Source organism: Gracilinanus agilis, chromosome 2, assembly GCF_016433145.1.
Source record: "Gracilinanus agilis isolate LMUSP501 chromosome 2, AgileGrace, whole genome shotgun sequence".
Taxonomy (NCBI): domain Eukaryota; kingdom Metazoa; phylum Chordata; class Mammalia; order Didelphimorphia; family Didelphidae; genus Gracilinanus; species Gracilinanus agilis.
Genome location: NC_058131.1, coordinates 318278703 through 318302480, shown reverse-complemented (window position 1 = coordinate 318302480; position 23778 = coordinate 318278703). Strand labels below are relative to the sequence as shown.

At 40.9% G+C, this 23778-nt stretch overlaps 1 protein-coding gene across 1 annotated transcript; it reads left to right on the top strand.

The window, feature by feature from the left end:
- Positions 1-1370: 1370 nt before the first annotated feature.
- WDR38 (WD repeat domain 38) lies at positions 1371-23745 on the top strand. The gene is made up of 9 exons (XM_044659748.1): positions 1371-1550; positions 2142-2262; positions 9219-9338; positions 13791-13888; positions 14763-14843; positions 21271-21399; positions 21491-21640; positions 22805-22852; positions 23336-23745. The coding sequence occupies exons 1-9, from the start codon at positions 1371-1373 to the stop codon at positions 23612-23614; spliced, it is 1206 nt and encodes a 401-aa protein (XP_044515683.1). The 3' UTR covers positions 23615-23745.
- The last annotated feature ends 33 nt before the right edge of the window (positions 23746-23778 follow it).

Genomic DNA, 23778 nt, shown 5'->3' with positions numbered 1-23778 from the left:
GCTTAAGTGGGTAGAGTCAGGCATGGAGACAGAAGACCTGAATTCAAATCCAGCCTCAGACACTGACTAGCTATGTGATTCTACAGGAGGCACTTAACCCTGTTTGCCTCAAAATGAGCTGGAAAAGGCAATGGCAAACAACTCCAGTATTTTTTGCCAAGAAAGCTCAAAATGGGATCACCAAAAGTCAGACCCTACTAAAATGACTGAACAACAACAATAAAAGGAAAAAAAGGCTTGATCTCAGAGAGATGTAGGCTCAAAGTAAGAAAAACTACCTAATAATCAATCACATCTAAAAATGGAATGGATTTTCTTATAAGGGAGTGAGTTCCCCATCATTTGGGACCTTCAAGTGAGCAGTTATTGGGATTGCTGCAGAGAGAGTGTCTGTTGAGGTATGGATTGAATCAGATGGTCTCTGAAGTCCCCTCCCAACTCTGAGACTCTGTGATTCAGAAAAATATGCTTTTGTATTTGGGATCCTAAGCTTCCTGACATTTGGCAAGCAAGTATCCACTAGGTGTTAAGACAAAAGCGATGCTGCCATTTCCTTATCACTTTGCACCACTTCTTTTCTTTTTTCTTTCCTAAACCCCATGATTTCTAAGGCAAAAGAGCAGTAAAGGCTAGGCAACTGAGGTTAAGTGACTTGACCAGAGTCACACATCTAGGCAGTATCTGAGGCCACATTTGAACCCAGATCCTCTCAACTTCAGGCCTGGCACTCTAGCCACTGTGCTACCTAGCTACCGCCATCCATTTCTTTTATAAGGTTTCTTGGTGAAAGGATTGGTGAACTTCAAAGCAGAAGACCTGGGTTGAGATGGGCTACCTCTGAACTGTATGATCTTGAACTAACCATTTCCCCAGTGTAAGTCTCAATTGCCTCCTTTGTAAAATGGAAATAATAATACCTGCAACTACCTAGCTCAGGGTTGTTGCGAGGAGAGCACTTTGTAAGCCTTAAAGGACTCTAGGAATATGACTAAATATTATTTAAAATATATATGTATATAATTAAATTTATTATATTAAATGTATAATCATATTTATGTTAAATATATGGATTATAATTAAATATGTTTACATGTATAATATACAATTATGTAAGATATACTATAAATAATATATCCTCTCCTATCCTTTGCATTTGCCCTGCGTGGAGTCTCAGCACACAGGAAGTGTTTAATAGCTGTTATTTGGGAATGCTGAGGGCACCCCCTAGTGGAGTTAAGCTGGACTTGGGAGGAGAGAAGGGGTAGGAAAACCGGGCGGGGAGGTCACCATGGAAACCCCAGGGTACATATTTCCTCTCCCTCGCCTTGCTCCAGGGGAAGGGCTCTAGCAAGCCCAGATCGATAGTCACCATGGGAGAGGAGCCCGCTGTGCGCGGCAGGGCCGGAGATCTAGGCCCCTGCAAAAAGAGATCTGAAACTCCATCGACGTCTTCCAACCCGACCCCTCGGAAAAAGCCTTTATCAATCGCAAAGTCCTGGACGCCTTTGACCGTGGGGAGTGTAAAATACTATAGTCGTCACAAGGGGGAGGTAAGCGGGGCAAGTGGACGGAGGCAGAAGCTGTGGCGAGTGGGAGGAGGGGGCAACCTGGGCCCAGGGCAGCACCGCCACCTTTTCCCGGGCGCTGCTTGCCTTGTGCTTCTTTCCCAGAATACATCGCTCTAGTTTCCCCTTAATTCGCTCCCTCTCCTGACTTCACTGTTTCTGTCTGGGGAATGATCCGATCCCGTCTTGAAGCCTTGGGGTTTATCCCGGACATTTGCCTTTCCCTCATTTCATACGCCTAAAGAGTCAGTCAGTCTCTCGCGTGGGACCCCTTTCCCTTATTCTCTCCGCCGTGGCAATAGCACCGATCTCGTTATCACTTCCCTGGACGATTACACGTATAGCCTCCGAAGACGGTGTTCCTGCCTCCACGTTCTCCCCCTCAGTGAAGCAAATTAAAACTTGAATGCAGATTTAGAGCTGAAGGGAATCCAGCTCCCTCACTTTGCAGATGAGGAAACTGAAGCCTAGTGTTGAAATGACTAGCGCAGGGTCACTCAGGGAGTCGCCTCTGAGCCAGGCATTCTTTCCAGGCTATCTTTTGGAATGGAATCCAAAGGAATTCTTCCCTCCCAGGTCAATTCATGCGCTTTCTCCCCGGATACCCGGATCCTCCTCACGTGCTGCGATGACAACAAAGTGTATATGTGGGAGTCTCAGAGCGGGCTTTTGCTTCGGAAGCTGCCGGGCCACACAGGTGGGCTGCGCGGGTATCCCAACTGGATTGTCATCCCCCATCCCTCCTACTCCCGCATCCCAGCCTCTGCCCTCTTAACTTGCTTGTAGATCAGCGGCCAAAGTCGCCCTTGGATCCGTGCGGCGGGGCTCAGACCATTAGGGATGCTGGGGTCCCCCAGTCCTCCCTGCCAGGCTTCCCCTATTGTTGCCTCAGCAGCGGCTGACACCCCAGGCGAGAGTTGGAACCACGTCTGGGATTGGGGAGGAAAGGGGGCGGGCGAAATAAAGGCGGGGTTCTTCCAGCACCCTCAACCCAGCCACTTTGGGGCGCAGACTGCCCTTGTCAGCAAGAAAAAAGTCCAGGTTCACTTCCTGCAGAGGCAGCTCTCTAGGCCCTTTTGTCCTTGCTGCTCCATCCCTCAGAGTTGTAAAAGATAATAGTATCTGGAGCCCGTCTCTCATTTCCTTTCTCCTTAAAACAAGGAATTATTGAACTAAATGATCTCAAGTCTCTTCCAGATCTAACATTCTGTTCCTTAAGACCTTTCCATCCACACACTGCTTCTCCTCAAGAGAAAAGGGAGAAAACAAAAATAGAAGATTCAAAGTGGTTCTGACTTCAAACTCAATCACACCATCCATTCCTGGCGCCCAACCCACCCGTTACTGGCTTATGTGGTTCTAGAGAGAGAGTGCCTGACTGAAGAGGAGACTTCAAATGGAGGCTCCACCACATATCCCTTGGCTTAAGTCACTTCTCTTTGAATCTCAGCTACCTCATCTGCTAAAAGGGGACAGCTGAGGGGCTCAGTAGATTGAAAGAGTAGAAGAGATGGGAGGTCCTGGGTTCAAATGTGACCTCAGACACTTCCTAGCTGGGTGACCCTGGTCAAGTCACTTAACCCCCATTGCCTAGCCCTTACCACTTTTCTGCCTTGGAACCAATACACAGTATTGATTCTAAGAAGAAAGATAAGGGATTAAAAAAAAAAAGATAATAACGCACCTTCAACCTTCCCAGGATCCTCTTGAGGAAAGCATTTTGTAAACTGCACAACACCGTAGAAGGGTCAGCTTTTATTGTTGCTACCAAAACTACCTTTGAAAAACAAAAAGCAAAAAAATCCAAAAAATACCATTTTGTTACTTTGGCTTAATTCACAAGCTTTCACTTATTTCTGGTTTATGTATAACCTTCATGACACCCTTCTTAAAAGACCCTTTCACCATGTTTTTGTTATTCATCCTCCATTCTCCTTTTGAGCTTGTTCTTCTGAATTTGACATCAATACAGGAATACAGGAATATCCGCCTTTTTTTTTTAAAAGATATCCTCCCTCTTTTTTTTTTTTTCTTATTGGGATCATTCTCATAATTTCATTCTTCCCACCTCTCAAGCTGTCTTTCTTTTTAGATCCTTTGACTATGGGATCCTTTTCCCAAACTTGAAAATTTGCTTTTTTGAAATCTAGGTGATAATGGATAAAATTGCATAGATATATTAAACAAATTAGATAAAAAAGGAAGAAATTATTTTGCTGATCTACGGCTAGAGAAAGTATTCTCTACCAAAATAAGAGTCTTAGAAGATGAAAAGAATAATTTTGCTTATGTAAAAACAAAACATTTTTGCACAGATAAGACCAATACAGTTAAAATTAGAAGAGAAAAGGGGGCAGCCAGGTGGCTCAGTGGATTGAGAAGCCAAGCCTAGAGATGGGGTCCTGGATTCAAATGTGACCCTAGATACTTCCTAGCTGTGTAATCCTGGACAAATCACTTAATCCCCATTGCCTAGCCCTTACCATTCTTCTGCCTTGGAATCAAAACACAGAATTGGGGGCAGCTGGGTATCTCAGTGGATTGAGAGACAGGCCTAGAGACAGGAGGTCCTAGGTTCAAATCCGGCCTCAGACATTTCCCAGCTGTGTGACCCTGGGCAAGTCACTTGACCCCCATTGCCCGCCCTTACCACAATACACAGAAGTTAAGGGTATAAAAATTTAAAAAACCACAGTATTGGTTCTAAGACAGAAAGTAAGGGTTTAAAAAAGAGAGAGAGAGAGCAGAGAAACAGATAACTTAGGAGAGCAGAGGAATTGGCAACAGGTTTTGTAAAGATAAGAACCATTCCCCAATTGATAAATGGTCAAAGATTTGAACAGATAGTTCTCAAGAAAAGAAAATCTAAGCTCTCTCTTGATATAGTCATGAAATGTGAAAAAAATGCTCCAACTCACTTAAAAATTAAAGAAATATAAATTAAAGGAACTCTGAGGTTTTATCTCACATCTATCAGATAGCGAAGTTGACAAAAAAAAAAAAAAAAGAAAAATGAAAAACACTTGAGGAGCTGTAGAAAATCAGGCACATTAACAGAATATCGGTAGAATTGTAAACTGGTCCAGCCATTCCCGAAAATGCTTTGGAGCACTAAATTTGTGCATACTCTTTCCCCTAGGAATATTAGCATCTATAGTAGGCCTATACTTCAAAGGAATCAAAGAAAGAGGAAAAGGGCAAATATGTACAAAAAGATTTATAGCAACTCTTTTTGTGGTGGTAAATATACATTTAAGAGGTGCCCATCGATTGGGGAATATGGGATATTATTGCCCTATAAGAAATGGTAAAAGGTACACCATGAAAAATGATGAGCCCCTTATTTTTTTTTTTAATTTGGAAAGATCAACATGAAGTAATGCAGAGAGAAATAAAAAGAACCAAAAGAACATTATATACAGCTGCAGATTTACTATTTGAAGAATAACTTGTGAGTGTCTGCCTCCAGGGAATGAACTAAAAAATGGAAACTTGAAAGATGCAGTCTATCTATACAAATCATTTAGTCAGGTGATACCTTCTATGGGCCAGGGAGTGAAGGAAGGGACTGAAATGCCTGGGAATGAATTCTGTTAAATAAATAAAATTTTTAAAATAAATACAATATAAACAAAACTCAGAACTTAAGTTCTTAAGCTTCTATAAACAGAAGCTTTTTACAATCCATTATCACAAAAAAAATCTTAAATTATAGCATTTCATGGAGAGCTTTTCTTTTTAATTGATCCACAGTAGATATCGAGACTTAAGTTAAACATAATCTATGCATTTAACGTTTGGGTTCACTTTAACTCAGATCCACAATCTCCAAAACTCAAGATTATTTTCTAATTAAAACCTCCAGTCATTCAAACTGATTCTTTTGCCCCGCTATTTGGATCTCTCATTATCTGTGTCACACCATCCCCTTTCCTTCTTCTTGTATGGTAAGGTGGGGAGACACAAGCAGCTTGCTCTACTCAGGCATACACAGACACACAACCAAATGCAAAGATACATGTGAGTATTAGAGATTGCAAATCCAGGTCAAATTGAACCCCATTTTGGCCAAAAGTACTTAGGGTTAGCTTAATTAAATTTGTCCATTTATCTAAAAAAAATCATGTAAGGAGGACTAGGAAGGTTTGGGGGAGAGGGAAAGAACATGAAATATGTAACTCTGGGAAAATATTCAAAATAAAAACTTAAAAATTTTTAATTTAATTTAAATTTTAAAAGATCATGAAAAGGATGGTTTCAGGGAAACCTAGAAAGACCTGTAGTAACTGATACATAGTGAAGTAAAAAGAATCAGAAAACCAGTTTATACAATAAAACAATAATTGTAAAGACAAACAAAGACTTAAGTATTCTAACCAAATTAGAAACATGAATTGACAACCATTCTGAAGAGCAATCTGGAACCAAGCCCAAAAAACCATAAAGGATCCTTTGACCCAGCAATAAGATCAGAGATAGGGGGAAAGGACCTGCTTTTACAAAGATATTTATAGAAGCTCCTTTTGTAGTGGAAAATTGAACTTGGAGACTTAGGGGATGCTCATCATTTGGGGAATGCCTGGACAAGTTGTGGTATATGGTTTTAATGGAATACTATTATGCCATAAGAAATGTCAAACAGGGCAGAGCCAAGATGGCACAGTAGCAACACAGAAAGCTGGAATTGCTCTGAGAATCCTCTCAAACTAACCTTAAAATAGCTCCTCAAAACAAATACTAAAGTCACAGAACCAACAAGGGGACAGAGTGACATAACTCTCCTGCAGAAAACAATTTTAATTGTAGGCAGAGAAGATCTATTTCACAAGATGATGAGGGGAATCAGAAGCAAAACTGTAAACAGAAGTGCATGCCACCCACCCTCCACCTACTGTGCCAGATTCTGAACCTGGCCACGAGCCAACTTTGAGGCCCTGTCTCAGCCAATAGCAGAGCATCCCATGCCCACACTTTGAAGTCTCAAGCCCTGGCACAAGCTTGCGGTGAGGCCCCAAGTCTATGGTGCTTGGTCCTAGGGTAAAATAGCTCACAGTGCTCTGAGCCTTATAATCCATCAGCAGTCCCTAGAGGAGACTGAATCAGTAGCTTCCAGAGCTCTCAGCCCACAGGCCATCATACCACCTTGAAAGAACTGAAAGTTGTGGAAAACCAGAACTAAAAGTAAGAGTAGCAGCAAGGAAAAACTGAACTTTAAGAGAGTGCCCCCTCTACCCTGAAAACAGAGCCCACCTTAAAGATAAAAGTAAAAAAAAAAATTTTTTTTAATCTGGGGAAATGAGCAGATAGCAAAAGAAACAATTTTTATGGAAACAAAGAAGCCAAGGCACTGGTTCAGTAGGGAACAGTGAGAGCAAAGAGGTCACATACAAAACTTTAGGGATAGATGGTAATTGGTCCCAGGCTCTGGAAGAGCTCAAAAAAGAATTCAAAAATCAAATAAGAGAGGCAGAAGAAAAATAGGAAAAAGAAAAGAAAAGAATGCCAAAAGAAAATACAGCTTACAAAGCAAAATTGGTCCAGTAGAAAAAGAGGTTTAAAAATCCATTGAAGAAAAGAGGTCCATGAAAAGCAGAGTGGACCAAATAGAAAAGGAGGATCAAAAATCATGGAAGAAAATCAGTCTTTAAAATTTTTAAGTGGGAAAATAGAAACTAATGACATCATGAGATATAAACAATAAAACAAAATCAAAAGAATGAAAAAAAATAGAAGAAAATATCCACTATTTCATTGAAAAAACAACTGATCTGGAAAATAGATCCAGGAGAGACAGTTTAAGAATTATTGGACTACCTGAAAGTCATAAAAAAAAAAGTCTGGACATCATATACCAAAGAAAACTGCCTTGATATTCTTGAACAAGAAGGTAAAATAGAAATGGAAAGAATCTACAGATCATCTCTTGCCATAAATCCCCAAATGACAACTCCTGGGAATATTATAGCCAAATTCAAAAACTCACAGGCCAAGGAGAAAACACTATAAGCAGCCATAAAGGAACAATCCAAATATCTTGGAGCCAGAGTTGTTAGAAAAGTTCAATTTAATAAATCTCTGGAGAAAATTGAATGAGAATAAAAAAGGAACATATCTTCTTTTCAGCAGCACATGATACATACAACAAAATTGACCATGTACTAGGGCATAACATTTTCACAACCAAATGCAGAAAAAAATAAATGCATCCTTTTTAAATCACAATGCAATAAAATTATAAGCCATAAGGGTTCATTAAAAGCAAATTATAAATTAATTGAAAACTAGATAATCTAATTCTTCAAAAGAGGTGGACCAAAGAACAAATTCCACCTCATGTAAGGATTAAATTTTAATGGTTTGGCTAAACTATATGAAGATTATAAATAATAGTGGTGATTGCCAAATCAAAGTATTATTGCTCAACATAGAAATGACTTTAATAGCTTTTATTTACAAAAGAGGTGAAAAAAGCGAAAGCAGAGAAATACAAAAGGGTAGAGAAGACATTAGCTTAACTAAATATTGCTCTGGTACTCCACTCAGCCAAGACTTGTTGACCTTCAACAGGAATTAAACTCTCCCCAGAGGACAGAAAGGGAAAGCCAACTATCCACTCACCCAAGTTCCCTCCAAGAGGCAAGTCAAAACAATGACTAGAGCTGAAGGTGATTCTTTTAAGGCCAACTTTCTTCCTTGAGCTGACCTTCTTGTCTTCCAAATTGTCCAGCACTGCCCAAAGGGCAGTGTTTGTGGGAACCAGTTTTCACCTTCTGGAGAGGTGAATACTCATCAAAAGGGTTCACAGATTCCTGGCTGATTGAGTTTCTGAGGGTATGAATTCACTTAAGTGGTTTGCAAGCTCCTCCACCTAGTTCAAACTTGTGTTGATTCAATCAAAAGGTGGACAAAGGAGAGTTAATCCTGTCTTCACAATCTAGTGAGGTACTTAAGTTAGTGTTAACTAAAGTGTTAGTTCAATCTAGGCAAAGAGAATAAAGGATTCCCCTTCACAAGTGTCAACTCAAGGAGAACAAAGAATTCCCTTTTACACTTGTTAATGGCCTTTTAAAAATGTGGCTTATGAAATAAATACATTTCTCCATGTAGAGTCTGACCAGAGAGGATCACAGTAGGACTGACTACCAATTCCTATGACTATCTCCTTGGAGTCACTTACTACCTGTGTTTTCTGAGGCAAGCCTCTTCCCCTCTTTGGGCTTCAATTTCTTCATCTATAAAATGAGGGACCTAAATGAGACCCTTCAAAATTCTCAATTCCTAGGACCTTATTACTCCAAGTCCATTGATATGGAAGGACCTATTGGATGGAGTCGAAGTCATTCATTTCTCCTGTTTTGCAGGGGAAGTCTCTAGGCTACATCTGGGTCCTAGAATCTAAGAAGCATACTTGGAGGGAGTTTTCCTCTGATCTTAGAGAATGTCCTCCATATGGCTGACCTGCAGGAAGCCAGGCTATTGAGCCTGGTTTCTAAGGACTCAGACCCCTGTACTCCACTCTGGGAAAAGCCATATGGTACACATTTTCCTAGAGATTACACACGGTTTGTTATTACCTGGGGAAGCCTAGCCTTCCAAATTGTATTGTGGCCCCCTTAAACTACAGTCTCAGTTCTGGATTTCTGTCTTCTACAGGTCCAGTGCGATTCTGCAGGTTCTCTCCTAATGGCAAATATTTTGCAAGCGCCTCTCGTGACTGCACTGTCAGGCTGTGGGATGCAAAAACCAGCATCAAATGCCTCCATGTTCTGAAAGGTGACTTGATACAAAGAGACTGGGGGGGGGGAGGAGGGGATGGGGAGGGGTCCTCCAAACCACGTGTTTCAGATTATTTTTGGTGAGGATCCAAAGGTGTAGGGGTTTGAATCTTTTTCTAATGCTTCTACCAGTGTGACATCGAACAAGTCACAATCTCTCTGGGCCTCAGTTTTCTCAGTTGTAAAAGAAGAGTATGGGGCTAGATGAGGGGTCAGCAAACTATGACCTGTGGCCCAATCCAGACCTGTCTTTGCAAAGCCCTCAAGCTAAGAAGGGTTTTTACATTTTAAGAATCCTAAAATGTATCTAATTGGAAATAGGTTTTGAACAATGATACATGTAAAAACCCAGTGGAATTGCTTATCTGCTCTGAGAGGGGGGAGGGAGGAGGGGAGGGAAAGAACATAGTCATGTAACCATGGAAAAATATTCTAAATTAATTAATTAAATAATGCTAAAATGGGGGGGGGGGGAATTTAAACACCTGAGTTCTCATGCTAAATGCTCAAATGCTAAAATATTTGTATAACTGAAAGAATAGTGATGGTACCATGAGGTTCACATAATAGCCACATACAAATGGAAAAGGCATGACTAGTCTTCACAATAAAAAATGTGCTTGTGAAAGAAAAAAAAAAGAATCCTGAAATGTAAAAATTCTTCTTAGTTCAACAGGCAGCAGACCAGATTTGGCCCCTGGACTATTCTTTATCATTCCTGGACTAGATATTCTCTAAGGTCTCTTCTAGCTCTTTAGAATTTGAATTAATGTTGAATACTTCAATTATTATTTTTTATAAAGTTTATTATCTAACAAAATAGAACCACATGACTAAGTTTTTCTACCTGCTCAAAAAACCAATTCCACCAAAGCCGAGACAGGAAGACCAGAGAGAGAGAGATGAACCTCCACCCAATTTACACATTCATTTTGTATGTATACTCTTATGCTGAAGGGGACTGCCCCTAATTGGCTTTTTGTCAATGCACCTAGCAATCATTGGTTTTGTTCTCTTTTTTTATCCCCAAATTATTGTAATTTATAAGTTGGTTATGTTTATAAGACCCACTGGGGAGACGAGTCTTCCAAAGGATCTCAGGGGGGATTGTGTAATTAGAATCTGTTACCCTAAAAACTACGATCCCCAGCAAAACTATGATTCCTAGAACCCCACTCACTTCCTGTCATTATGTGCTGACGTAGACAGGATATAAATTCGGTGAAAGTCTCTCTCTTTCTCTGTCTCTCTCTCTCTCTGGTCTTCCTGTCTCAGCTTTGATGGAGTTGGCTTTTTGAGCAGGTAGAAAAACTTAGTTCCATGGTTCTATTTTGTTAGATAATAAACTTTATAAAAAATAATAATTGAAATATTGGACTTTAATTTAAATCCTAGAGCTCTAAGTCTTGTGATGCTATAACAAACACCAGGAATCTGTGTCCTGGTTCACAGTCAGAAGAGAAACCAGGAAGATAGAGAAAGCTGTTAGTTCCTATTGTAGCCCCAGAAAATCCCATGGTGCCCATTGCTCCTGATGGGAGATGCCCTGGAATCTTCAAACTGTGACAGCTCCTGCCTCCTTCCAAGGACATGTGGGACCTCCTTCCTTCTCCCCTGGTCCTGGTTCATTGCAAAGAAAGGATGTTGAACTCAGAGTACAAATGTTTGGCTTTGAATGCCAATGACTCTGTCACCTTGAAATTTAAATGAAGATTTCAGGGTTTAGGTCAAATAATAACTTCTCTCAAACTCATTTTTCTCAGCATTTAAATCCAGGTTTCCTGTTCTTTCCTGCTGAGGTGGAAAAAGCGCTGGGCTTGGAGTCCAAAGACTCAAGTTCCAGTTCCAGTAACATTTGTCATTTGAAAGTTGAAATGAATCTAAGTGGCCATCAAGTCCAACTCATGAATAGTATACCATAGTTGATCATCACTGGTTGTCTAGTCACTGCTTGGAAACCTCCAAGTAAAGGGGACCCACCCTGTCCTGGGGCAGCCCATTCCACTTTGGGATAGTGCTAATTATTAGGATTTTTTTCCTGACATTGTCTGCTTTTGTCTTATTTCCATCTTGTAACCATTGCTCTTCTGGGGTCAAATAGAACATCGCTAATCTATCTTCTATATGACAGCCTTTCAAATACTTGAGGGCCAAGATCATCTTCCCCATCCCACCCAACCTGCCCATTCTTATCATCCTTCAATTGCTCCTTCTATCCCCAGAGGCTAGGTAGTACCTGGCACTTAAAAAGTCATTTAATAAATGCTTAGCAGTTGCCTACTGTTCATTGTGAAATGAACTCAAGACCCTTCACCATCTTGATTGCCTTCCCTGGACACACACCAGCTTATTATGGCCCTCTTAAATGTGGCCTAGTATTGAACACAACACTCCAGATGAGTCCTGAGAAGGGTTGGATACAGAGAGACTATTACCTTTTTTTTTAATTAAGTTTATGTATTTAATTAATTAATTTAGAATATTTTTCCATGGTTACATGATTCATATTCTTACCCTCCTCCTACCCCTCTCCCGTAGCCAACAAGCAATTCCACTGGGTTTTATATGCGTCATTGATTAAGACCTATTTCCATATTATTGATATTTGCACTAGGTCGTGATCGCTTAGAGTCTACATCCCCAATCATATTCCCCTCAACCCATGTGATCAAGCAATTGTTTTCTGTGTTTCTACTTCCACAGTTCTTTCTCTAGACGTGGACAGTGTTCTTTCTCATAAGTCCCTCAGAATTGTCCTGGATCATTGCATTGCTGCTAGTAGAGAAGTCCGTTACATTTGATTGTGTCACAGTGTGTCAGATTCTGTGTACAATGTTCTCCTGGTTCTGCATCACTTCCTGGAGGTCATTCTAGTTCACATGGAATTCCTCCAGTTCTTTATTCCTTTGAGCACAATAGTATTCCATCACCAGCAGATACCACAATTTGTTTATCCTTTCCCTGATTGAAGGGCATACCCTCATTTTCCAATTTTTTGTCACCACAAAGTGCGCAGCTATAAATATTTTTTATACAAGTCTTTTTCCTTATTATCTCTTTGGGGTACAAACCCAGCAGTGGTATGGTTAGATCAAAAGGCAGGCAGGACTATCACCTTCCTGTCTCAAAGGGCTTGATTACTCTTCATTCTGCCTGAGATCATATTGGGATTTTGCTTTTGTTTTTTTTTTTTTTCTTTGGCTGCCACATCATACTATTGACTCATTTTGAATTTATGGTCCACTAAAATCCACTAGATCTTTTTTAGGTAAGCTTCCTCCTTCTTATACTTGTGACCTTGGTGAATCTCTTTACCTTTCATTACCTTAATTTCCTCTCCCAGAAAATGATGAGTTATCCTGGGAGACCCACCTAACATACATGGCTCAGGATTAGTGTGAAGTCATCTCTTGTGAGACTTGAAGTACTTTAAGAGCAAAGTATAGGGGGCAGCTGGGTGGCTCAGTGGATTGAGAGCCAAATCTAGAGACGGGAGGTCTCAGACCCTTCTCAGCTGTCTGACTCTGGGCAAGTCACTTAACCCCCATTGCCTAGCCCTTACTGCTCTTCTGCCTTGGCATCTATTGGTTCTAAGGTGGAAGGTAAGGGTTTAAAAAAAAATAAGACTCTCTGCATCCATACCAATGTCCAAAGGGATAGGCAGAGGGGGGCAAGGCCCTAAGGAAGGAAGGTTTTGTGCCCCCAAAATGACTGACTGTCCCTTGGAAGTCCCTCATCACTTCCAAAGGAGTCCCAACCCCGTTGTGAGAAATTAGTGTCCCTTTGGGAAGTAGGTGACTAGTTGATCCCAGGCCACACAGTAATGTTCCACTCTGGCTCTTATCTCCAGCCCTCTAAGGTATTTCCTACATGTGTCCTTAGAAAGTCACCCTACATACAATCGAATGTAATAGATTTCTCTACTAGCAGCAATGCCAATAATCCAGGACAATTCTGAGGGTCTTATGAGAAAGAAAACTAGCCACATCCAGAGAAAGAACTCTGGGAGCAGAAACACAGAAAAAAAAAAAAAAGACTGCTTGATTACATGAGTTGATGGGGTCATGATTGGGGATGTAGACTCTAAACAATCACCGTAGTGCAAACATCAATAATATGGAAACAGGTCTTGATCAATGATACATGTAAAACCCAGTGGAATTGCATGTTGGCTATGGGAGGGGAGTTTAAGGAGGGGAGGGAAAGAACGTGAATCATGTAACCATGGAAAGATATTCTAAATTAATTATTTAAATAAAGTTTGCCAATTCAAAAAAAAAAAAGAAAGCCGTCCCCCATCTCTATGGCAGAGGTCCACCTTTGGCCCATCACCCCCTTTCCTCTGCCTTATTCTGCAACCTTTACAGCACCCTCTGGCCGGGGGGAGGAGAGGCATCATGGGGTCTGATTGTTTCTATTTCATGGACCCTGTCTGTCCTGTTATTCTCAGGTCACTCCCGGAGTGTGGAGACAGTCAGCTTCAGTTCAAACTCTAAACTCCTGGTATCTGGAGGCTGGGATCACAAGGCAATCCTCTGGGAAGTGAAGGTATGGAAAATGAGCAAGAATGGATGAGGCGGTAGGCGTGAGGTGTAGTGAGGCTCCTGAGGAAATGGATCTCTCCCCAGGAAATCCAGCTAATATAGATTCACGAAAGCCAAACTTAGAAAATGTGGGAATACTCGTTACCTGTTTCATGAGGAAGCATCATTCCACAGAGTCCCTTACTCTATAGAAGGATTTGTAGACACTCTTTTACTGGAGGTGAAGGAGTTGAAGGGAATAGAGAAATCTCAGGTACAGTATGAGGAGTGTCTGGGGAAGGAACGTTGAACAGATTTTAGGAAGGAAACATTAGAACATAGAAGCCACTTTAGGAGAGCTAGATGGGACCTTACTACTAGGATTTCTCAACTCTGTCAAAGAAAAGTGGTGACGACAGTCAGCCTTGCTTGACAGTTGTTTCTTTTTTCTGGGGAATGCATCTAGGAAGCAGCAGATTATAGCAGAAAGGGCTCTTGATGGGAGGCTTGGGATTGAATCCCAACTACAAAACCCCAGGCAAGTCACATCCTCTTTGAGATTCAATTACCTCATCTATCATGAGGGCTGGACTAAATAATCTCTAACATTGCTTAGTTTAGTTTTTTTAAAACCCTCACCTTCTGTTTTAGAATCAATACTGTGTATTGGCTCCGAGGCAGAAGAGTGGTAAGGGCTAGGCAATGGGGTCAAGTGACTTGCCCAGGGGCACACAGCTAAGAAGTGTCTGAGGTCAAATTTGAACCCAGGACCTCCCTCTCTAGGCCTGGCTCTCAATCCACTGAGCCACTGCAGCCCCCATCCCTTACTTCTAATGTTCCTCCTTTGCAAGTAAACTGGTTTGAAGCCTATATTTAGACAGATGTTTCTTCTCTTTTAGAAAGGCCAGATCATCACTGAACTCCTTGGACATCACGATGCCATCCAAAGCAGTGACTTTTCTCCCATTTCAGAATATCTTGTAAGTGTGACCTCCCTCTTCAGCACTGCAGTAGCAGACACTTTGACTTTCTGTGGTTGCACTTGTATGGATAAACTGGCCCTCCTCCATTTTATTCACTCCCCTTATAAATCTCTCCCCTCAGTCCAACTACTTGCCACGTTCTTTTGATTCTCTTTCCCACAACATCCCCTGTATTCCATTGTTCAGCTCAGTGTCTGGCATATGGAAAACGCTTGAAAAGTGCTATTTCACTCATTATTTCATGCATTCCCTCACCTGTATTCTCCTCTTTACTTCTCTAGTTCAGGCCCTCACAAACTCCTTTGCCTGGTATTTGAAGTTCTCCAGAGTTGAAATTCAACTTATCCATCCAATTTTATTTTGTATGACTCCCCTTTACTCCCTATGGTCTAGACATTCTGATTAATTTTTGTGGTTCAGTCATTTCAGTCATGTCCTACTTTTCTTGATCCCATTTTGGGTTTTCTTGTTTGTTTATTTTTAAATGTTTATTTATTTTTAAAGATTTTTCCATGGTTACATGATGCATGTTCTCTCCCTCCCCTTTCTTCCTCTGTCCTGGAGCTGACAAGCAATTCCACTGGGGTATACATGTGGTTATCACTTGATACCTGTTTCCATATTATTCATTTTTGCAATAGAGCAGTCTTTAAAAACCAAAACCCAAATCCTATACCCATACAAACAACTGATAGGTCATATGTTTTTCTTCTGTTTCTTCTCCCACAGTTCTTTCTCTCGATGTAGATAGCATTTTTCCCATAAGTCTCTTGAAATGTTTCCTTGATCATATAATTCAATAGGGATATAATCAGGGATATAGACTCTAAATGATCACTCTATTGCAAATATTAATAATATGGAAATAGGTCTTAATCAATGATACATGTAAAACCCAGTTGATATGCTCATTGGCTACAGGAGGAGGGAGGAAGGAGGGAAGGGAAAGAATACAAATCGTGTAACCATGGAAAAACATTCTCAATTAATTAATTAATTAAAATCTCATAAGTCCCTCAGGATTGTCCTGGATCATTGCATTGCTATTAGTAGCAAAGTCTATTACATTTGATTGTTCCGTGTTTCAGTGACTGTAAACTATTTTGGGTTTTTTCAATAGAGATATTAGAGTGATTTTTTATTTCCTTCTTCTCGTTTTACGGATAAGAAAACTGGGGCGAAGAGGGTTAAGGGAATTTACCCAGGGTCACGTGGTTAGTATCTGAGGCTGGATTTGAACTCAGATCTTCCTGACTCCAAGCCTGGCATTCTATCCACTATGCCTGCCCCCCTGGATTAATTGTTGCCCTTAAATCTCATCTAGAGACACCTGCCTCTGTCCATTTATACCTGGTATCTGTCTGTAATGCACTCCTCAGCTCTGCCTATTAAAAAAATCTCTTCCTTAGATACATGTAGCTCAGGCCCCCCAATCCTCCTTTCATTCCTCCCGCCCGCCTGTCTCTAAGTTTTTCCTCCAACTTTCAAACTTTCCTTGGGCTCCTTGTCTGGATTTCCAGTTGGCCTTCATCCATTCTTCCTCGCTTTATCTATTTAGATGTTGAAATCCCGCCTACCCCCAGGTGATTGTAAATCTTAGTGACAGCAAAGACAGCATCATTTTTTCGTACTAACCTCCCCTGAATGGAGCACAAGACCTCTCCAGAGCGCTCTTAAAATGTCATTTACAAGTGAACCCAATTGCTAAAAAGTCAGAAGATTCCAACCTTCTGTCCCCTCCTCCAGAAGCAACACAGTAGACCTTCTTTAGAGGTCAGATGTTATATTTTGATATGTATTAGCAGTGTGACCTTAGAAAAGTCACTTCTCATTATCTCAGTCAACTCTCCAAGACAAAGTTGCAAATGATTTAGAGGTGGAGGGAATTTCCACACAGGAATCATAAAGTCCAGTCTCTTCCTGCCCCTTCCCACCCAGTGCTGTGGACAAGTGGCTATGCACAATAGCACAAAGTGCCTTTCCATCTTGTCTACCATCTCAACTGCTTTATTCCTGATTGTTGCCAGGTAAGGAGAAGCAAACTCAAATTTGAACATTTCCTCTCCCTAATGGAACATCAAAGGATGAAACATCCAGAATGACTGAGTCACCAAAATTCTATTGATCTCCCTTGGTCTTGGAATCAGGAAGACTTTGGGTTCAAGTTTTACCTCTGACACTTAGCGTGTGTAACCCTTGTATAATGGCGAGGTACTAGGGATGTTATTATTATTATTAAAATGTAACCTAAATGGTTTGTGGGTTCACATTGGGTTGAAGGAGAGACAGGACCAACCAGGATAGGGAGACCAGGGTTTACTGCCAAACTGTTAACTGACACAGGAATGGTAGTTGGCCCAACAGTCACCAGCAGGCAAAAGGTAAAGTATATAACAGTTTAATTGAGGGTAACTAAATAAAGGATGGGATAGGGGATTCTACACTTAAAACCTAAGGGCAAACCACAGCGGGTAGGGAAGGATTTAACTACACTATCCTATTGTCCTAACTCCCAGGCAGGGCCCAAAGGAAGCAGTACTGAAGTCACAGGGAAAGCTCCTTCAAACCTGGTTCCAGCCAGGTTTGGTAAGCTCAGCTAAAGGGCCTGAGGGTGGCTTTGGGGTCTCACAGTAAATCCAAGGATGGTCACAGGATGCCAAGAGCCAACTCCACCAGATGATCCAAGGAACCCAGGTAGAGAGAGTGAGTTTGCAATTCTGTCCACCAAATCACAAACCACCTCCCCACTTGGTGCTGCTCTGCAGGTCTGTTGTCCACTGCTGAAAGCCTTCACCTCTCAGGATCCTAGGGAATCTGGATGCAGTTTTTCCCTAACTCTGAAATCTCCCAGGGTTAGCAAGAGTTATGTCCCAACCACTAATGGAGTCTCTCTCAAAGCACAAGCTCCTACTCCTTCATTCCATCTTGGAATTCTCCAGCTCTTCCTGCTAGGTCCAACACTAATACTAAATAATCTTCCTCACAACACTTGTCAGGGAGTTCCATAAACCAGTGAAATGCCAGGTCCATTCCTTGATCCAGACTCCTGGATTATTTCCCCTGTATAGCATTGTCTCTCTTTGATGGTTGGGCTTAAATTTGGCTTTAAAAAAAAAAAAAAAAAAAAAAAGGATGATAAAACATGTATTAAATGCTTACTATGTGTCTTAGAGGCAGTAAGGTGGCACAGTAGATAGGACCTGAAGTCTGAAAGATTCATCTTCTTGAATTCAAATCTGGACTTACCAGCTATGGGATCCTGGGAAAATCATGTAGCCCTGTTTGCCTCAGTTTCCCCATCTTTCAAATGAGCTGGAGAAGGAAATAGCAAACCATGCCAGTATCTTTGCCAAGGAAATCCCAAATGGGGTAATGAAGAATCAGACTCCATTAAAGTAAATGAATAATAAGTGTTTCTGGCATTATATCAAGCAGGGAAAGGAACGAGCATTTTAGTGCCTCCAAAGTGCCAGTTACTTTAGGAATATCTCATTTGAATCCTCACAATTACCCCAAGAGATAAGTGCTATCATTATTCCCATTTTACAGTTGTGAATGTCTAAGGTTGGATTGGAATTCAGGACTTCAGGACTTTAGAACCAACCACCTTGTTGCCTCTGCCCACAGTGTCAGTGTTTGGAAATAGCCAAGAAGTGGGTGATATCCTGATTCTTGGCAAGAAAATGTGATTGTTTACCTATCAGAAATGAGAAGGAGAACCAATACGAATGACATAACCTATGTGGTTTTTTAAATTCTTTTTTTTTTAATGAACTTGGCAAACATCAATACATGCATGTTTTAGTATCCAAAGAACAGAGAAGGTGGCTATATGAAATTGTAAACCCCTGTTATGTACAATGTTTTGTTTTGTTTTTTTAATGTATGTTACCTGTAACATAGTAGTAACAAAATTGCCCTGCTGGTCTCATTCTCCTTCAGAACTTCCTGTGGCTCTCTTCTGTGCATTTTTTCAACATTTTATCAATGTTTTCTTCCTTTTTTCTTCCCCATCAGTATCACTATCCACCAACTTTTTTTCTTTAATGAACTGCTCAGTTCTTCAATCTAGTTATCCCCTTGACATTCCTGTGGTTACTGTGTAATTTATGCACCTGGTTCTGCTTCCTTCATCTGCATTCATTCATACACATTTTCTCAGGTTTCTCTGTGGTATATTCTCATTTTGCATGGTTTGACTTTTATAAGAAGTACCCTCATGTCAGTGTTTAGAGAGCTAATCTCAAGAGTAAAGGAGGCTTGAGTTCAAGTCCACTCTTTGACATAGACTGGCTATTTCACTCTGGGAAAATTACTTCAACTTCTCTATGCTCTAGCTTTTAAGTTATAAATTACAAAGAAGAGGAGTCAAGAGGATCTGGGTTCAAATCTGGCCTCAGGCACTTCTAGAGTGACCCTAGGCAAGTCACTTAACTCTGTTTGCCTAGCCATTGACTTTCTGTCTTAGAGTTGTTACTAGGATAGAAGGTAAGGGTTAAAAAAAATTACAAAGAGGGTCCTGATGAGGAAATCACAGGCTTAAGGTGCGATGTTTCAGTTCTTTGTTACACCAATCCTGCTATTTTAGTTTATGTGGGTCCTTCCTCTGTCTTTGCCTTCTTTGAGGTAGATACAAAGCAGGTATATTGCTGAGTCAGAGCATAGTAACTTTTTGAGTACAGAATGGCTGAACCAATTCCCAGCTCAATTAACAGTTCATTACTGGGCATGCCAATCAAAAAACTAGAAAGGGAACAAATTAAAAATCCCCAGTTGAAGACCGAATTAGAGATTATAAAAATTAAAAGAGAAATAAATAAAATTGAAAGTAAAAGAACTATTGAATTAATAAATAAGACTAGAAGCTGGTACTTTGAAAAAACAAATGAAAAATCAATTAACAGTTTATTAATGAGGCCTGCTACTACTCTACTCTGCCTTTCTCTGCCAACCCCTCATAGCATTTTCTTTTCTTGTCATCTTTGTCAACCTGAAAGGTATTGGGTAGAATCTTAATGATTTGAATGTGCATTTCTCTTGATTTGGAGCATTTCCCCTTATAGTGGTTGAAAGCTTGCATTTCTTCTTTTGCAAACTGCCTATTCCCATCTTTTGTTCATTTATCTTTTGGGGAATGACTCAAATATTTTCCCTAATTTCTCATATATCTTGAGTCTTTTTCAGAGAAATCTGCTAGCGGGTCACCCTTTCCAGTGGTTTCCCCTTTGAATTCTGCTTTGTTAAATGTGCAAAAGCTTTTTCATTTTTATGTAACCAAAATTACCTATTTTATCTATGATCTATGATCGTCTCTATCCCCAGAATTCTTTTGGCCACAGCTGTGAACTTTATTTCTTTTCCTTCTCTAATTTGCTTCTTTCATATTTAAATCCTGTATTTATTTGGTGTTTTTGGTGGTAGAGGGTGTGAAATGAGACTTTTCCCAGTTTGGGTCAAGCAAGGAGTTCCCCCCAATTTTCTTACCAGAGTTGGTAATCTTGTGATTTTATCGAACATTGGGGCACTGTTGGACTGCCTCTAAGTCTTATTTACCTCATCTGTTCCATTAGTCAAATTTTCTATTTCTTTTCAGATATGATTATAGTTTTTTCCTTTTCCTACATATTTAGCTCAAGACCTGGTACTACCCCCTTCTTCCTTCCAATCTCCCTTGAGATCCTTCACCTTTTGTTCCTTCAGATGAATTTTTGTCTGGTTCTAGTGGTCTTTAGGTTTGCTTTGGCAAACCAAAGTTTAATTGGTATGCCATTGTCTATAAATTCATTTAGATAGTAGTTGTTTCTATGTTACTACAGCCTAGCCATTAACAGTATCTCTTCAGTTGTTTTTCTTAATTTCTGCATTTTGAGATTTCATAGAATTCCTGGGTTGTGGAACATGAAGTACCTTAGCTAATGCAGTCTTTTACTAGGCTAGGGCTAGTATCCATTTTTCAGTGTGAACATGGTTGGATGTGACCAAATAACTATTTGAAGCCTGGCTATTTGTGATGGCCTCAAACTCTGACTTGGATCTCTTTCCATCCCACCTGCTATATTTTTGTCTCTAGGCAAGACAGCTAAGTTAGGCTGGCCACATGCTCTCCTGGAGTTTTCAGGAAGCCTCAAGTCATGCTAACAAGACGGTATAGCCTTAAAAAAGGTTCTTCTGCATTTCCTTCATCTCCTAACAGGGGGGTGGCTATCTTCCTGTGTTGCTATGGTGTGCTTCTGTGCAGGAAAAGAGCCGCTCTGGCACTGAGGGAAGGATTTGGAACAATTTTCACCCTGTCACTTTATGAAGCTCTAGCTCTTCTCTTTCCTAGTCACTGGCCAATGGCAGCCTCTGCCTCATTGAATGTTAAATCTCAGTAAACCCTTTGTCCAAAGCTCACATCACAGCTGCCCATTTCTTTTTGAGACAGGCAACTGGCTCCTGGGATTCCACAGTCAAAGTCTGGGATCTGAGAATACTGGATAACATTAAAAAAAAAACACTGGAAGGCCATCAAGGAAATGTCAGCTGTGTGTGTTTCTCCCCATCTGGGCTCCTGGTAAGCTGGGATTCTCTTCCTCCCTCTTAGGAAGGGAGGGAAAGGCACCTCAAGAAGGCCCACTGCCAAAGTACTTCCATTTGTCCCACAGGCCTCAGGTTCCTGGGACAAAACTATACGGATCTGGAATCCTGAGACAGGGAAGCTCCTCATTCAACTGTTAGGACATCTGACCTGGGTGAAGAGCATGGCTTTCTCTCCTGATGGGAATCAAATGGCTAGCTCGGAATACTCTGAGATGGTAATCCTGAACTCTTTTCTCAGCTCATAACACCTACAAATGGATGAAGCCCAGCACCTGGGGTTGACCTTGGTGACCCTATCCATAGGTCTCGGGTACTATAGCAAGTGCTGGTTTTGGAGACAGAGGAATTGAGTCCAATTCCTGGCTCTAGCTATTTGATCCTCAGGATTCAAACTGTAAAATAAGGGAGTTTGAACTAGATCAGAGCTATTAAGTACTCATGGGGCCCAAACCACATTAAAACATAATTATTTTATAAGATAAAAACGAAACAGATGTGGTTTTTCTTTAAGTCAATAAGTGGCCTTCTTCCCGAGTTTGGCATCACTAGGCTAATGACCTCAAAAAGCAACATCTACCAGGCAGCTGGGTAGCTCAGTGGATTGAGTCAGGCCTAGAGACAGGAAGTCCTAGGTTCAAATCCAGCCTCAGACACTTCCCAGCAATGTGACTCTGGGCAAATCACTTGACCTCCATTGCCCACCCTTACCACTCTTCCACTAAGGAGCCAATACACATAAGTTAAGGGTCTTAAAAAAAAAAAGCAACATCTACCCTAAAGCTACATATGACCCAACATAAATTGGGAAGGTAATGTACCAAGTTTGTTGCAAGGGAAAATCCTTTGGATCTACTGTGAATTGTGGAAAACAGGTAGCTACACACAACCGCCTAAATATGCCTTCCATCTTGTCTACCATCTCAACTGCTTTATTCCAGATTGTTGGCAAGTATGGATAATCAGGGCAGGCTGGCCCACTGTACTAAAGCTTTCAGGCTTCCTCTAGCCACAGAACATTTCAGGGTATCAAAGGTAAAGGAGATCTTAAGAAATATCTAGTCCAGTTGATTACAAAAATAGGTTCACAGAAAAGAAATGACCCAGGGTCACAGTTACTATATTAAACCAGACCCAAAGAACATTCCATTACCTTACTTCTCCATAAGAACTACATGTAGTTTGTCATAGACTTGGCCTATTACCTTAACTGACTTGTTCTTCAATGTTCAGATTACTATAATAAGCACCTAAACTTAAAAGTATGTACACCATATAATAAAAGTGCTTTATACATGATTTCACTTAGTCTTCCTGTAGGACTCTAAGCCAGTCCCCCGAGTTCAAAACATTCTGTTGATTTTCCCCCCCTTTTTAAATAGGTCAAAATCTGGGACTGCAAGACTGGAAAATGCACAGAGAGCCTGAGGGTAAGACACAAGGAAAGGGTAAAAAAAAAATATATGGTTTAAGTTTGCAATTAGATTATACATACTCGGCTAATCAGTTTCCTAGAACAGTGATGGGTAAACTTTTTAAAGAGGGGGCCAAAGGAAAGGAAATGCTCATCTGTCAGTCTGTTTCTAAGGCATCTCTTTTGAAGTTTCATTGTATTCATCAGATTAGGAATAATGTTGCAGCCAGATAGAACATTTCAGGGGGGGCCGTGGGCCGTAATTTGCCCACCACTGTCCTAGAGCACCAAAACACCATAGTAAAACAAGATAGTGGTATCTTTACAGAACGGTAGATCTAGAACTTTCAAGGTCATGTAGTTCAACACTCATACAGAAGAATGAATAAAATATGAGAACTGCCTTTGCCAGGATCACCCAGCTGCTTAGTGGTAGGGCTGGGATTTGAAGCCAAGCCTTCAGGCTCCTAGCCCAGTGCTTTCTCTTCTTTTTTGGCAGGGAGTCTTAGAAGTGGCCCATGTCTGCGCTTTCACCCCAGATGGGAGGTTGCTGGTTTCAGGGTCAGCTGATCACCGAATATTTGGAAGAGATGCAGCAGATCGAAAAGTATTTGGAGAATATTCCAGGCGCTATCAGTCAAGCCAGCTACCCATTCAGAAGTCAGCTCTAAACAGCTGCTTGAAGGCCACTAGAATACACAGTCCAGGTGTACGTATGCTGGAACCAGAAGCTTCAATGAAAAGAACTGTGATCCAGAGCCCCATTTCTACCTCATGATGAGAATGTGGAAAAGCTAAGACCCAAGCCAAGTGATAAGTTAAAAAGAAACATCACAGTTAACCTTAAATTCTGACTATCAAGATAAGTACCTTACACAGTAACCAATAAAGAATCAACACACTCCAACCTCAGCTTCTTAAAAAAGGATTCATTATCAGTCT

Coding starts and splice junctions, on each gene's coding strand:
- WDR38 (XM_044659748.1), top strand. CDS start 1,371: ATGGGAGAGGAGCCCGCTGTGCGCGGCAGGGCCGGAGATCTAGGCCCC. Junction 13,889..14,762: donor CAATCCTCTGGGAAGTGAAG/GTATGGAAAATG, acceptor CTTCTCTTTTAG/AAAGGCCAGATCATCACTGA. Junction 21,400..21,490: donor TCTCCCCATCTGGGCTCCTG/GTAAGCTGGGAT, acceptor TTTGTCCCACAG/GCCTCAGGTTCCTGGGACAA.